This window comes from Cyanistes caeruleus, unplaced genomic scaffold (assembly GCF_971803275.1).
Source record: "Cyanistes caeruleus unplaced genomic scaffold, bCyaCae1.hap1.1 HAP1_SCAFFOLD_325, whole genome shotgun sequence".
Lineage (NCBI taxonomy): Eukaryota > Metazoa > Chordata > Aves > Passeriformes > Paridae > Cyanistes > Cyanistes caeruleus.
Window position 1 is genome coordinate 1,564 of NW_028256095.1, and position 12,034 is coordinate 13,597.

Here is a 12,034-nt window from a genome sequence, read left to right on the forward strand (position 1 = left end):
TGCTGCGGGCTGAGAGCCCCACAGAGCTGCTGACGCCCGCTGCCATTGGCTCTGTCCCCTGCAGCATGCCTGCTGTGTCGTTGTGTAAAGGCTGACCCCTGTGCTTCCCCAGGCCCTGGCAAGTGCCCCTGTGCTGCTCCTGTGCTGCCCAGGGCACCCACGGGCGTTGCTCGTGCCTGAGAGCGACCAGAACCAGCGGGGAGTGTGACAGCTCCGCTGCCCTGGGCTCGGCTGTCAGGCCAAGACACCCCTGGGCAGGGGGCAGTGTCCTTTTGGGCCTGGCAGAGCCCGTAGGCTCCTGGAGGGCTGGGGGCACTGCTCCGGCCCAGCCTGGCCCAGGCCTGGGAGGCCTTTGACATTGCTGATTGCCCTCACAGCCTCCAGGGCCGAGCCAGAGCTCAATGGCCCCAGCCTGAGCGGACGGTCTGGACTGGAGCCTTCCCGTGGCTCCCCGGAACCCGAGAGCATCAGCGCCAGCTCAGAAACACTGCCTAACCGGGTTTGACAGTATTTTTTCCTGTTAGGTCCTTGAAAGGATTTAAAAGGTAATGTTGTTTGGCAACTTCTTCAAGGAACAAATACGACATGATTCTTTTCAAGAAAGGTTTTATTAGTTTGGTTTCAGTTTCCATTTGGAATTCTTATGCTTCCTAAGACGATCCAGAAACTAATGAAAACCTAACATATTCCTAGGAGAAGTTTTTGAATCCACTACTCGCAGAAGTCTCTAAATTCACTGTTTCTCTTAAACACTTCCCTTACACCTAGTTAGCTAGCTGCTCCTGTAACAGAGAGAGATGCAGTGATTTACGTGGCTGGACATCACAACATGATGTTACACACACCAGTATACTAACAGCCTTTTGTTCCCTGACAGTTACAAAGCTTCAGGCTCTTCTGGAGGTCCTGAATTAATTTTGCGTGCACATCCATAGCCGTGTTCCCTCCCCATGCTCAGCATTCAGCCACAGTTACCAGGGAACAGATGTTCCATACTCACCTCAAGCAATAATCTACGTCTTTCTTCCCAACCCTCTTATTCTTCACTGAACTCTACAGATCTACAAAAAATTACTTTGGGCCCTCTGCACAAAAGAAAACACAACAGAACACCAATCAATAGGGTTCAACACTTGTGATTCTGCTGCTGCTCCCAACAAACATGAATGAACAACACAACAGTCAAGTCAGAAGCTCTATTCTTCATGTCCCTCCTATTCTCTTGCCCCCCACCACATGTCGGCTCCAACAGAAACGTTCCCTACTGCAGCCTGGTGTACTAAGAAAAATGAAAGGCAGCAGCTGTCTCCCTGAACATGCTGAAATCTAAATTGCAGTGAAACAGCAGCTCTTGCATTAAATGCTCAGCAGCAGGATCCCACAGCTGCCCCCCAGAAGCGCTGCCTGCCAAGGGCTGAGATCTCCATTCTAACACACCCTGCAAATCTGATGGGCTGGAAGATTGCAGGGCAGTAACTGTATGAACACAGCCATACATTTCATCAGCGTTATCTAACAAGTCTCAAGAAAGGAACGTCATTTAAGCCTGACTTGAGACTATAGTCTACAAAATAGAACAAGCAATTGTTTTGGCAACCTGTGTAATTTTTGGGGCTGTGTATGTTTTCTTTTGTTGTTGTTGTCTTTGTTTTGAAATAGAAAATTCACTGGCTTCAGAAGAGCAAGCCCCAGATTCACTAGGATGAAGAACCGCTGACAAGAACCCTCAGCATTCCTAACAGTAACACCAGAAAGACAGGAAAAAGTTAAAAATGATAGACCTACCTGAAAAGATCCCAAATGTCTCGGTAACCTGTCTAGTGACTATTTTTTTCCTAAGCTCTACAAGTTCCTATAGCTATGAGGTAATTATCTGAAAGAAAGGAAAGGCAGAAAGCTGCTCAGCCTTTATTTTTTACCAGGACTGTCTCGTGGGATTCTACCACAACTTTGACCACAAGAAAGGATGGCAAATTTTGACTACAGAGCATTCATAACCAGGAGGCATCTTTTCCTCCTTACTCAAGTCCAGTGAGGGTTTAAAAGGGAAAAATATAGAAAAGGGGACTGAACAAGTTGTGTCATACCTCTTAGGCGTTCGTCATCTATGGAGAAGAAGAGAACTCTAGCACTTTCTGTGCGTGGTAGAGAAAGAACCCTAGACAAGTACAAAGGGGTTTTAGCATTCTCAAAGGTCCTATCAAATGCCCTGAGCACAAGTTAGAGCTGTAGTGCCTCAGAGAAATGGTGTACATGGAAGAGCTCTACTCCATAGTATGCAAATAAAGCCTTCTATTAAAGAACCCCACTTTTTACAATAAAATTGACTGTGTCTTTGCCTTTTGGCTCTCACTGCTCAGAGGTGTGCAGTGTCAGTTTCCCATTTTCTCAGTGCTGCCATTAATATTCCCACAGCATCCAACTACTACAGCCAAGTAGACAACAAATACAAATGGAACTTGCCTTCCTTGGTGCTTTTCAATTTCTGACATCTCCGGCTCACCAGCAGCCCCAGACGGGATGTCTTGGAAATGTGAATCCTGTTGCCACCTGACGTTTTCCGGTTTTATCATTCCAAGTACGTAAGGCTCTGCAAAACCAGCACCAAAACAGAAAGCAAGTCAAAACCAAATTATTTCTCTGCTTGCCCGGAAAAATTCCTCTTTTCAAGTGAAATATTTACACTGGAGAAGACAGATTTAGGAAGGACAAAATCTTCTTCTCCCTGATTTTCTGAGCTGTAGCTCTCCTCCAGGATTTTCCACTTTGTTCTAGGCATCTCCTATGCATTCTTAAACATTTAGCATCACATCCAGAAGACAGTGAATAGCTTCTGAATTCAGCACAAGTGTGGTGGGCTTGTTGCTTTGTGGTGTTGTTTTTTAATATTTTGGGTAACTTGGCACGGTTTCCTTTCATTCCTACCTGACTGAGACTTGATTAAATATTCCTTCATCTGCATTTCATAAGGCCTTATTTTATCCGAGCTTAGGACTCCCCAGTGATCCTTCAGTTTCTCTTTTCTGAAGGTCCAGGAATAGAATTCAGTAACTAACAGAATGTTCATGGAGCTTGGGGTCAACTCCAGGATTTTGTTCCTCCCTCTACCTTAACACCCATTTTCCTTAAAATCCTGTTGGCTTCCATGTAACTTGGTATGACTGCTGTGCCACCTTTTTCCCTGCTTGAGAAGTTTAGGGGAAGCTTTTTCACCGCTCTGCAAAAATCCCAATGCCTTCTCAAGGCGTGCCTTTCAAAATTCCTGAGATGCAAGCAGGAGTTACCTCTCATTAATCTCCCACAGCCTTGGCAAGCAGCAATGAGGATCAGAATGCTTCAGCAGAAGTACTGACTTCTGCTGCTGAAAATCCTCTGGATTATGACCTTCTTTACACCGTATTGCTCTACAGTGCCTGCCAGAAGCCGTTCCTTAGAAATGGCTCCGTTAGGAGGGTTCTGCTCTTACCTTCTTTGATGCCCAACTCCTCTGTGTCTCCAAAGAAGGAAAACTGGAAAGCACTGGACTCCTGAGTTCTGTCGTTTTCAGGCAAAGGTCCCAGACGTTCGTCTGGGGCAGAGTCCTGTGCATCCTCTTTGTCCCAGCCTGTTTCCACTGTCTTTTCCGGTTTCATCTTTGAAGGTCCAAGCAAGTGTTTTAAATCAGCAGCAGTGTCGCAATCGATTTCTTCAGACACTGAAAGCAGTGTCTCACTCTCTTCTTTCTCCCTCTGCTTTACTGAAGAAAGGCTTTACTGAAATGAGATTGTTTAAGGATAGCGACTCAACACATGTCCTTTTCGAAGACAGCTTCCCTAAGAGCCACCTTGCTCGTCATGTCTCCCTAAAGGTATCCAAGCCATTAAGGATTCACGTTCAAGGGTAAGCAGTGGGGAAATATCTGTCTAAAGACAGGAATGAGTGTCCTTTTTAATCAGCTATGTGCTTAAGTGACTTTTCCCTACACAATACATGGTAACATAGAAATCAAGAATCGTGGAAATGCCAAGAGCTAATTCGGTTTTCCCACAGACCTGCAAGTCTCGAGGTCCCTGTACTGACCCTTCTCACCTTCACTTACGGCAGCAAACAGAGGGACTAGAAAGAAAAGGTGACACTACGTGCTGCTGTTGGAGGTCCCAGTTGAGGCCCGACGTGGCTGGCGGGAGCGGTTGCTCCAGCGCGACGTCCCCGACGGTGTCCCCCTGCGCCTGGGCCTCTCAGCACTTGCTGCTCTCCTCCTGCTCCTGTCCTGGCGACTCCTGGAGCGGACAGGTTGATCCGAGGCTCGACGTTGCACGCAGGAGCGGCTGCGTCTCGGGGACGTCCCTGAGGACGTCTCCCTTCGCCTGGGCCTCTCTGCCCTCGACGTTCTCCTGCCGCTCCTGTCATGGCAACTCCTCGACCGGGCAGGTGGACTCTGGGCATGAGCTTGCTGCCGGGAGCGGCTGTGTCTGCGGGAAGCCCGTGACGGTGTCTCCCTTTGCCTGCGCCTCTCTGCACTTGATGTTCTCCTACTGCTCCTGTCACGGCGACTCCGCGACCGGACGGCCCCATCTGAGGCCCGCCTCTGCTGTTGAGAGCGCCTTCGCCTGCGGTCAGGCCCAGCATGTCTGGAATGGACCCTGTCCTCAGGGCCCGTCCAGCTGCTGGATCTTGCCCTTGGTGTGCGTGCGCTGCCGGTGTCTGCCAAGGAAGAAACTGCATGCCGGGGGCTTCTGTGGCTGCTGGTCCCTGGAGTTGGAGACTGGGGAGCCAGACCCGATGGCACTGCGCTGCTGGAGCTCGGCCTGATGGCCTCGGATTCTGAAAGGCCGTGAGCAGGCTCCAGTCCTGACTGTCTGATCCGGCTGGGGCCATTGAGCTCTGGCTGCTCATCCCTGGGGGCTGTAAAGCCAAACAGGAATGTCAGAGGCCTCCCAGGCCATGCCCAACCAGAACACTGCCCCCAGCCCTCCAGGAGCCCATGGGCTTTGCCGTGCCCAGCCTGGGCACTGGCCCCAGCCCAGGGACACCCGCCTGCTTTGCCTCATACCTGTGCCGAGACCAGCACAGCTGTCACACTCCCAGCGGGTTCTCCTCACTGTCAGGCCAGAGCAGCGCCTGTGGGTGCCCTCGGCAGCACAGGAGGAGCACAGGAGCAGCTTCCAGGGCCTGGGGAAGCAAACGGGTTGATGGCTCTGAGAACAAAGTGTCCCAGCAGGGGATTGTGCAGCCGAGCACCACTGGCTCCTTCCGCTTTGAGCCCTTCCTGAGACACAGGTTCCCTGCAGAGCCCCGGGTGCAGCTTCCCAACTCACCCCTCTTCCTCTGCCTCCTCCCTGCCTCCTGGGTAAAGGCATTCCCTGGCATTGCACCTGCTGTGACGCACTCTCAGATCCGCGAAGGCGTCGTTGTCCTCCCATGTTGGCAGTCTGATGGGGAAAGGAAAAGCTCATGTGTTTCTGCTGCCCTGACCGCATGGACGTAACAGGGTGTCCCTGCTCTTCCTCCAATGCTTTTCCAAGTCCCGTGAGAAGCGCAAGTCCAGACTCCCTGGATGGGGCAGGGCCTGGACTGCTGGGGCAGGGCCTGGCACAGCACAGCAGTTGCACCCTCCTGTCTTGTGAGCCCCGCAGAAGGACACCAACCTGAAGGGGATGCGGATTCCCATGATGAACATTTCGACAGCGAACATGCCATCGTCTCTGCAGAGGGGGCAGCAGAAGGAGAAAAAACCAGCACGCATGGCCTGTCCCTGCAGGGCAAACAGAAGCAGTGTGAGCCAGGCCCTGGTGCTGCTGAGCACCTGCTGTGTCCCAGGCCTGAGGGCATGGCTCCCACCTGGAGGCAGTCCCTGTGGAACCAGGCTCTTTGGCACGTTGGGCACACGATGGTGGTAAAGGTCATTCCGTCTTCCACTGGCTCCATGCAGATGGGGCATTCGGTGCCCGGCTCTGGAGTCACCTGCACCATCTGCTCTGGACGGTGCTCAGGGCAGTAGGACCTGGGGGCAAAAGGACGGGCATAATGAGAAAGTCTTGGTCCTTCCCCAAGGGTGGCCAGAAGGGGAGAGGAGCTACCTGTATGGGGCAATGTACTGCGTAACACAGCCGCCCTCCTTGGCACAGGGCAGGTGGAACCATCTGTCGCAGCCTTCCTCGCAGCACATGATGGTGGCCCCGCTCTGGCCGCAGACGCAGCAGTGCTGGAATGAGCCAGGCAGCCCCATCAGCGGCAGCCTCGGGGCCTCCCCAGGCAGCCCCAGGGCTGCGGGCAGGGAGCAGGATGGGGCTGCTGCTGGCTCTCAGCCCACAGAGCCAGCTGGTGGAGGAAGCACCTGTGCCAGGGCCTCTTTGGAGCTGCTGGGAGCCAGACTTTGTCCCACAGCTGGCTGCATGGCCGGCCTTTCTTGCTGGGGCTCTGGGCTAAGCTCTGGCAAACGTCTCCTGGCACAAATGTCCCTGCTCTTTTGCCAGGCTCTCACCTTCTGTGCCGCCCGCCTGACTGCACATTGGATATCTTGAGGAAGAAAACCCAGGAATCCAACCTGTTTCTTTTCTTGCCGGAAAAGAAGAGTGGCAAAATACTGCAGAAAAGGGGAAGAGGTGATGAAGACAGGGTGGCAGGGACTGCCCATTGCAATGCGGGAGGGAGTGCCCGGAGCCACTCACCAGGCAGAACATGTGGGCACAGAGCCCGTATTTCTCCCGTCTGTTTCCGCAGGTGTCCGGGTCAGCGTCCACACGATGACACAACACGCATGCTGCAGGGGACAGAGCCAATGGCAGCGGGCGTCAGCAGCTCTGTGGGGCTCTCAGCCCGCAGCATCGACCCCAAGAGCTGCTCTGTCCCTGCCTGCGTGCCTGCCTGATGGGCAGGGCTGGAGGCCTTGGAGAGCAGCGGCCATTGCGGGCACGGGGCTCCCAACAGCTGCCCCCTGGCCCAGCTGGGCCCCACTTGAGGAGGAAGGAGGCTGCCAGCCCTGGCCTGGCTGAGCAGCTCCTGCCTCCTTTGGCTTCTGCTCTGGGCCCCACGCTGGCCACCCCGACAGCCCCTGGGCCAGGCTGTGGGAGGGCTGCTTTGCCCTCACCTGGCTCCCTGCCATCAGGGCCCTCCTGCTCCCTGTCACACATGGCGGCTGTCAGCGCTGAGTCCCTGTGCAGGAACGCCGCTGTCTCCGCCAGGTGCTGGTCCTCTCTCTCTGTGGAGGGAAGAAAAGTGATGGGAGTTTGGAGAACAGGCCCAGAGCTACGAGGGTGCTACTCCCTGGTCAGCCCTGCGTGAGCCCTGCTCCTGTCCGCCTTCTGCTCCCGTCGTCGCGTTCAGGAACACCGCGGTCTCCTCTGGATGTTCCTGCGCTGATTCTGGGAAGGGAGAGGCAGGTGAGCCTGCAGCGCAGGCCCAGAGCTCCGAGGTGTGGGGCCCCTCTGGTCCCTGGGCAGCTGCATCCCTGCCTTACCTTCTCCTCCCGTTGCCAGGTCACACTGACACACGGTCTGAGCCCAGCCTTCCCTTGTGGGGCTTTGGTTGCACGTGTCACAATGGCCACTCTGACATCAGCATCTTGCTCCCAAGATTCACGCAGCCATGGCCTCACATGCCCGGCAGCCACTTGAGGCTGCCCCCTTGGGAACCGCGGTTCTGACATGGTTCCAAGCCTTTGGTCAGCACGGAACCAGGCCAGAGACTCCTGCAGCAAGTGCAGGGTCCAAGCCCAAGCCCCAGGGCAGCCATCGAGGGTGGCACTGTAGGCACAAAGGTGCTGTTCAGGCACGGCCACGCCAGGGCTCCTGCCCCTGGCAGTCGGTTGCCCAGAGAGCTTGTGCAGAGTCTCTTGCACTGCACAGATTCCAAACCTGCTCTTGGTGAACCGATGTTTTCCTCAAGACCTCTCTGCAGTAAACTGAGATGAACCTGATTTCATGCCCGTGCTGATCACTGTTGGGAACAGGAGATAAAGCTGGGGACCACTGCAGCTGCCTCCCAACCTCAATTCTCCTGTCATCTAACGATCTCATGAATTTGACATTTCCTATTAAGCAGAAAAATTAGTATTAAGCTTCTGAGAAAGCTCATCCTTTACACTGACTCTATGGAAACCCGGGAAATTCAATGAAAGATTACCTTGTATCTGACTGGAGAGCTTGCAACAGTGCTCAGCTCAGGAGTCAATTGCTTTTCCCACATTAAAGAACTTTGCCAGTTTTGTCCGTGCTTTCCTTCTAGCAACTATATTGAAAAAAGTCAAGACGGGACACACGCAAACCGTTCTTGTAGAGTTTTCGCATTCACGCCTTTGCAAACACACTCCTGCAAAGTCCAGATCATTGACTGCTAGAACAGTCAGCGGGACCCCAGGGAAACAGGGCAGGGGCTGACAAGCAGAGATACCCTGCACGTGCCTGATGCTGGGGCACCGGGAGTTCACCCATGTTCCTGTCTCCAGGGGAGAGCCCCCTTGGGTGGAAAACAATGCCTTCACTGAACTAGGAGGGAGGCACAGCAGGTGCAATGCCAGGGAATGCCTTTACCCAGGAGGCAGGGTGGAGGCGGAGGAAGAGGGGAGCGTTGGGAAGCTGCACGCGGGGCTCTGCAGGGAACCTGTGTCTCGGCAAGGCATTGAGGCAGAAGGAGCCAGAAGAGCTCAGCCATGCAATCCCGAGCTGTGGACACTTTGTCCTCAGCACCAGGAACCCGTTTGCTTCTCCAGGCCCTGGGAAGTGCTCCGGTGCCTCTCCCGCAAGTTATGCATCGACACACAGCCACCGACTCTTCCTCAACCCTTCTCAGCACTGGACAGCAGGACACAGTAAAATGTTGTCTCTGGTGCATGATCTAATTATTCAAAGTCTAATTATTCAAAGTCCTGCAAAGAAGCAACTTACATTGAAAGCATCCACACCAAAATCCCCAAACCCTGGTACAAATCTTGAACTGACACAAGAAACATGTTCCTATTCAGAAACACAGTGTTGGCTAACATTTTGGTCAATATTTTTTCCTATTAGGTGTTTGAATGGATTTCAAAAGTAACATTTTTTGGCAAGTTCTTCAAGGAACAAGCAGGAAACACGTGTGAACTCGAAAAGAAGATTTATTGGCTTGCTTTCACATCCCTTTTGGAATCCCTATGCTTCATCCAGCATGCAAGAAAATTGTGAAAATCCAACTTCATATTAGGAGAAGTTTCTGAATTTGCAGTTTGCCTCAAAGACTTTCTGTACACAGTTAAGGAACTGGCTCTGGAACTTACAGGGATTGAGTGGTTCCCCTGACTGGACATCACCACATGACCTTACCAAAACAACTATTCTTGCCTCGCAATTTGAGCTCTTCTAGAGGCTTTGTCCTGAGCAACTTTGTTAGGTCCCTCTCTGCTCGGCTGTCGAGCCTGTCCAGGTCCCTCTGGAGGGCAGCACAGCCTTGTGGTGCATCAGCCCCTGCTCCCACTTCTGTGCTATCAGCAAACGTGCTGAGGGAGCGCTCTGTCCCTTCTGCCAGGTCACTGGGGAATAAGGCAAACAAGGCTGGCCCCAGCACGGCCCCCTGAGGTCACAACCCTCTGAGTTTGGAGCTCCACTGTCCACTTCTCCACCCTACTCTCCCTGAACTGCCTCAGGAGCATATTATGGGAGACAGGGACAAAGCCTCGCTGAAGCTCCAGCTGACAACTCAGCCACTGCTCTCCCCGCACAAACCCAGCCAGTCACTGCAGCACAGGTGGCTATGAGATTCCTCAAGCATGGTTTTCCCTTCCTGTTATTCCCGAGCTTTGGAGATGACATCCAGGAGGAGGTGTTGTGTCACCTGTCGGGAGATGGAGGAGAGGCTGATGGGCCTGCAGTTTCTTGGCTTCTTCTTGGTGCCCTTTGGGAAGACTGCAGTGATGCAGGCTTTCCTGCAATGCTCATGCCTCTCTTGCGAAGCATCACCTTCCCTGACTGGCTGAGAGAGCTCCCAGTGCCGGGGCCAGGAGCAGAGATTTCCCCTGGCCCCAAAAGGGAAGGCAGGGCTCGGGCCGTGTGTCAGTGCGACGTGGCAACGGGAGGAGAAGGTAAGGCAGGGATGCAGCTGCCCAGGGACCAGAGGGGCCCCACACCTCGGAGCTCTGGGCCTGTGCTGCAGGCTCACCTGCCTCTCCCTTCCCAGAATCAGCGCAGGAACATCCAGAGGAGACCGCGGTGTTCCTGAACGCGACGACGGGAGCAGAAGGCGGACAGGAGCAGGGCTCACGCAGGGCTGATCAGGGAGTAGCACCCTCATTGCTCTGGGCATGTCCTGCAAATTCCCCACACCCTTCTTCCCTCCACAGAGAGACAGGACCAGCACCTCGAGGACACCGTGTTGTTCCTGGACAGGGACTCAGCGCTGACAGCCGCCATGTGCGACAGGGAGCAGGAGGGCCCTGATGGCAGGGAGCCAGGTGATGGCAAAGCAGCCCCTCCTACAGCCTGGCCCAGGGGCTGTCGGGGTGGCCAGCGTGGGGCCCAGAGCAGAAGCCAAAGGAGGCAGGAGCTGCTCAGCCAGGCCAGGGCTGGCAGCCTCCTTCCTCCTCAAGTGGGGCCCAGCTGGGCCAGGGGGCAGCTGTTGGGAGCCCCGTGCCCGCAATGGCCGCTGCTCTCCAAGGCCTCCAGCCCTGCCCATCAGGCAGGCACGCAGGCAGGGACAGAGCAGCTCTTGGGGTCGATGCTGCGGGCTGAGAGCCCCACAGAGCTGCTGACGCCCGCTGCCATTGGCTCTGTCCCCTGCAGCATGCCTGCTGTGTCGTTGTGTAAAGGCTGACCCCTGTGCTTCCCCAGGCCCTGGCAAGTGCCCCTGTGCTGCTCCTGTGCTGCCCAGGGCACCCACGGGCGTTGCTCGTGCCTGAGAGCGACCAGAACCAGCGGGGAGTGTGACAGCTCCGCTGCCCTGGGCTCGGCTGTCAGGCCAAGACACCCCTGGGCAGGGGGCAGTGTCCTTTTGGGCCTGGCAGAGCCCGTAGGCTCCTGGAGGGCTGGGGGCACTGCTCCGGCCCAGCCTGGCCCAGGCCTGGGAGGCCTTTGACATTGCTGATTGCCCTCACAGCCTCCAGGGCCGAGCCAGAGCTCAATGGCCCCAGCCTGAGCGGACGGTCTGGACTGGAGCCTTCCCGTGGCTCCCCGGAACCCGAGAGCATCAGCGCCAGCTCAGAAACACTGCCTAACCGGGTTTGACAGTATTTTTTCCTGTTAGGTCCTTGAAAGGATTTAAAAGGTAATGTTGTTTGGCAACTTCTTCAAGGAACAAATACGACATGATTCTTTTCAAGAAAGGTTTTATTAGTTTGGTTTCAGTTTCCATTTGGAATTCTTATGCTTCCTAAGACGATCCAGAAACTAATGAAAACCTAACATATTCCTAGGAGAAGTTTTTGAATCCACTACTCGCAGAAGTCTCTAAATTCACTGTTTCTCTTAAACACTTCCCTTACACCTAGTTAGCTAGCTGCTCCTGTAACAGAGAGAGATGCAGTGATTTACGTGGCTGGACATCACAACATGATGTTACACACACCAGTATACTAACAGCCTTTTGTTCCCTGACAGTTACAAAGCTTCAGGCTCTTCTGGAGGTCCTGAATTAATTTTGCGTGCACATCCATAGCTGTGTTCCCTCCCCATGCTCAGCATTCAGCCACAGTTACCAGGGAACAGATGTTCCATACTCACCTCAAGCAATAATCTACGTCTTTCTTCCCAACCCTCTTATTCTTCACTGAACTCTACAGATCTACAAAAAATTACTTTGGGCCCTGTGCACAAAAGAAAACACAACAGAACACCAATCAATAGGGTTCAACACTTGTGATTCTGCTGCTGCTCCCAACAAACATGAATGAACAACACAACAGTCAAGTCAGAAGCTCTATTCTTCATGTCCCTCCTATTCTCTTGCCCCCCACCACATGTCGGCTCCAACAGAAACGTTCCCTACTGCAGCCTGGTGTACTAAGAAAAATGAAAGGCAGCAGCTGTCTCCCTGAACATGCTGAAATCTAAATTGCAGTGAAACAGCAGCTCTTGCATTAAATGCTCAG

General features: G+C 53.9%; 1 protein-coding gene across 1 annotated transcript; it reads right to left on the bottom strand.

Annotated features, from left to right (window-relative positions):
- Positions 1-589: 589 nt before the first annotated feature.
- Positions 590-7,477, bottom strand: LOC111922032 (E3 ubiquitin-protein ligase PHF7-like). The gene is made up of 16 exons (XM_086874619.1): positions 7,439-7,477; positions 7,070-7,343; positions 6,651-6,742; positions 6,464-6,565; positions 6,060-6,184; positions 5,821-5,983; positions 5,628-5,734; positions 5,298-5,411; positions 5,033-5,151; positions 4,069-4,884; positions 3,467-3,752; positions 2,464-2,590; positions 2,088-2,158; positions 1,786-1,873; positions 1,001-1,085; positions 590-782 (listed from the first exon to the last, which is right to left on the bottom strand). The coding sequence occupies exons 2-10, from the start codon at positions 7,110-7,112 to the stop codon at positions 4,115-4,117; spliced, it is 1,635 nt and encodes a 544-aa protein (XP_086730745.1). The 5' UTR covers positions 7,113-7,343; positions 7,439-7,477; the 3' UTR covers positions 590-782; positions 1,001-1,085; positions 1,786-1,873; positions 2,088-2,158; positions 2,464-2,590; positions 3,467-3,752; positions 4,069-4,114.
- Positions 7,478-12,034: the final 4,557 nt, after the last annotated feature.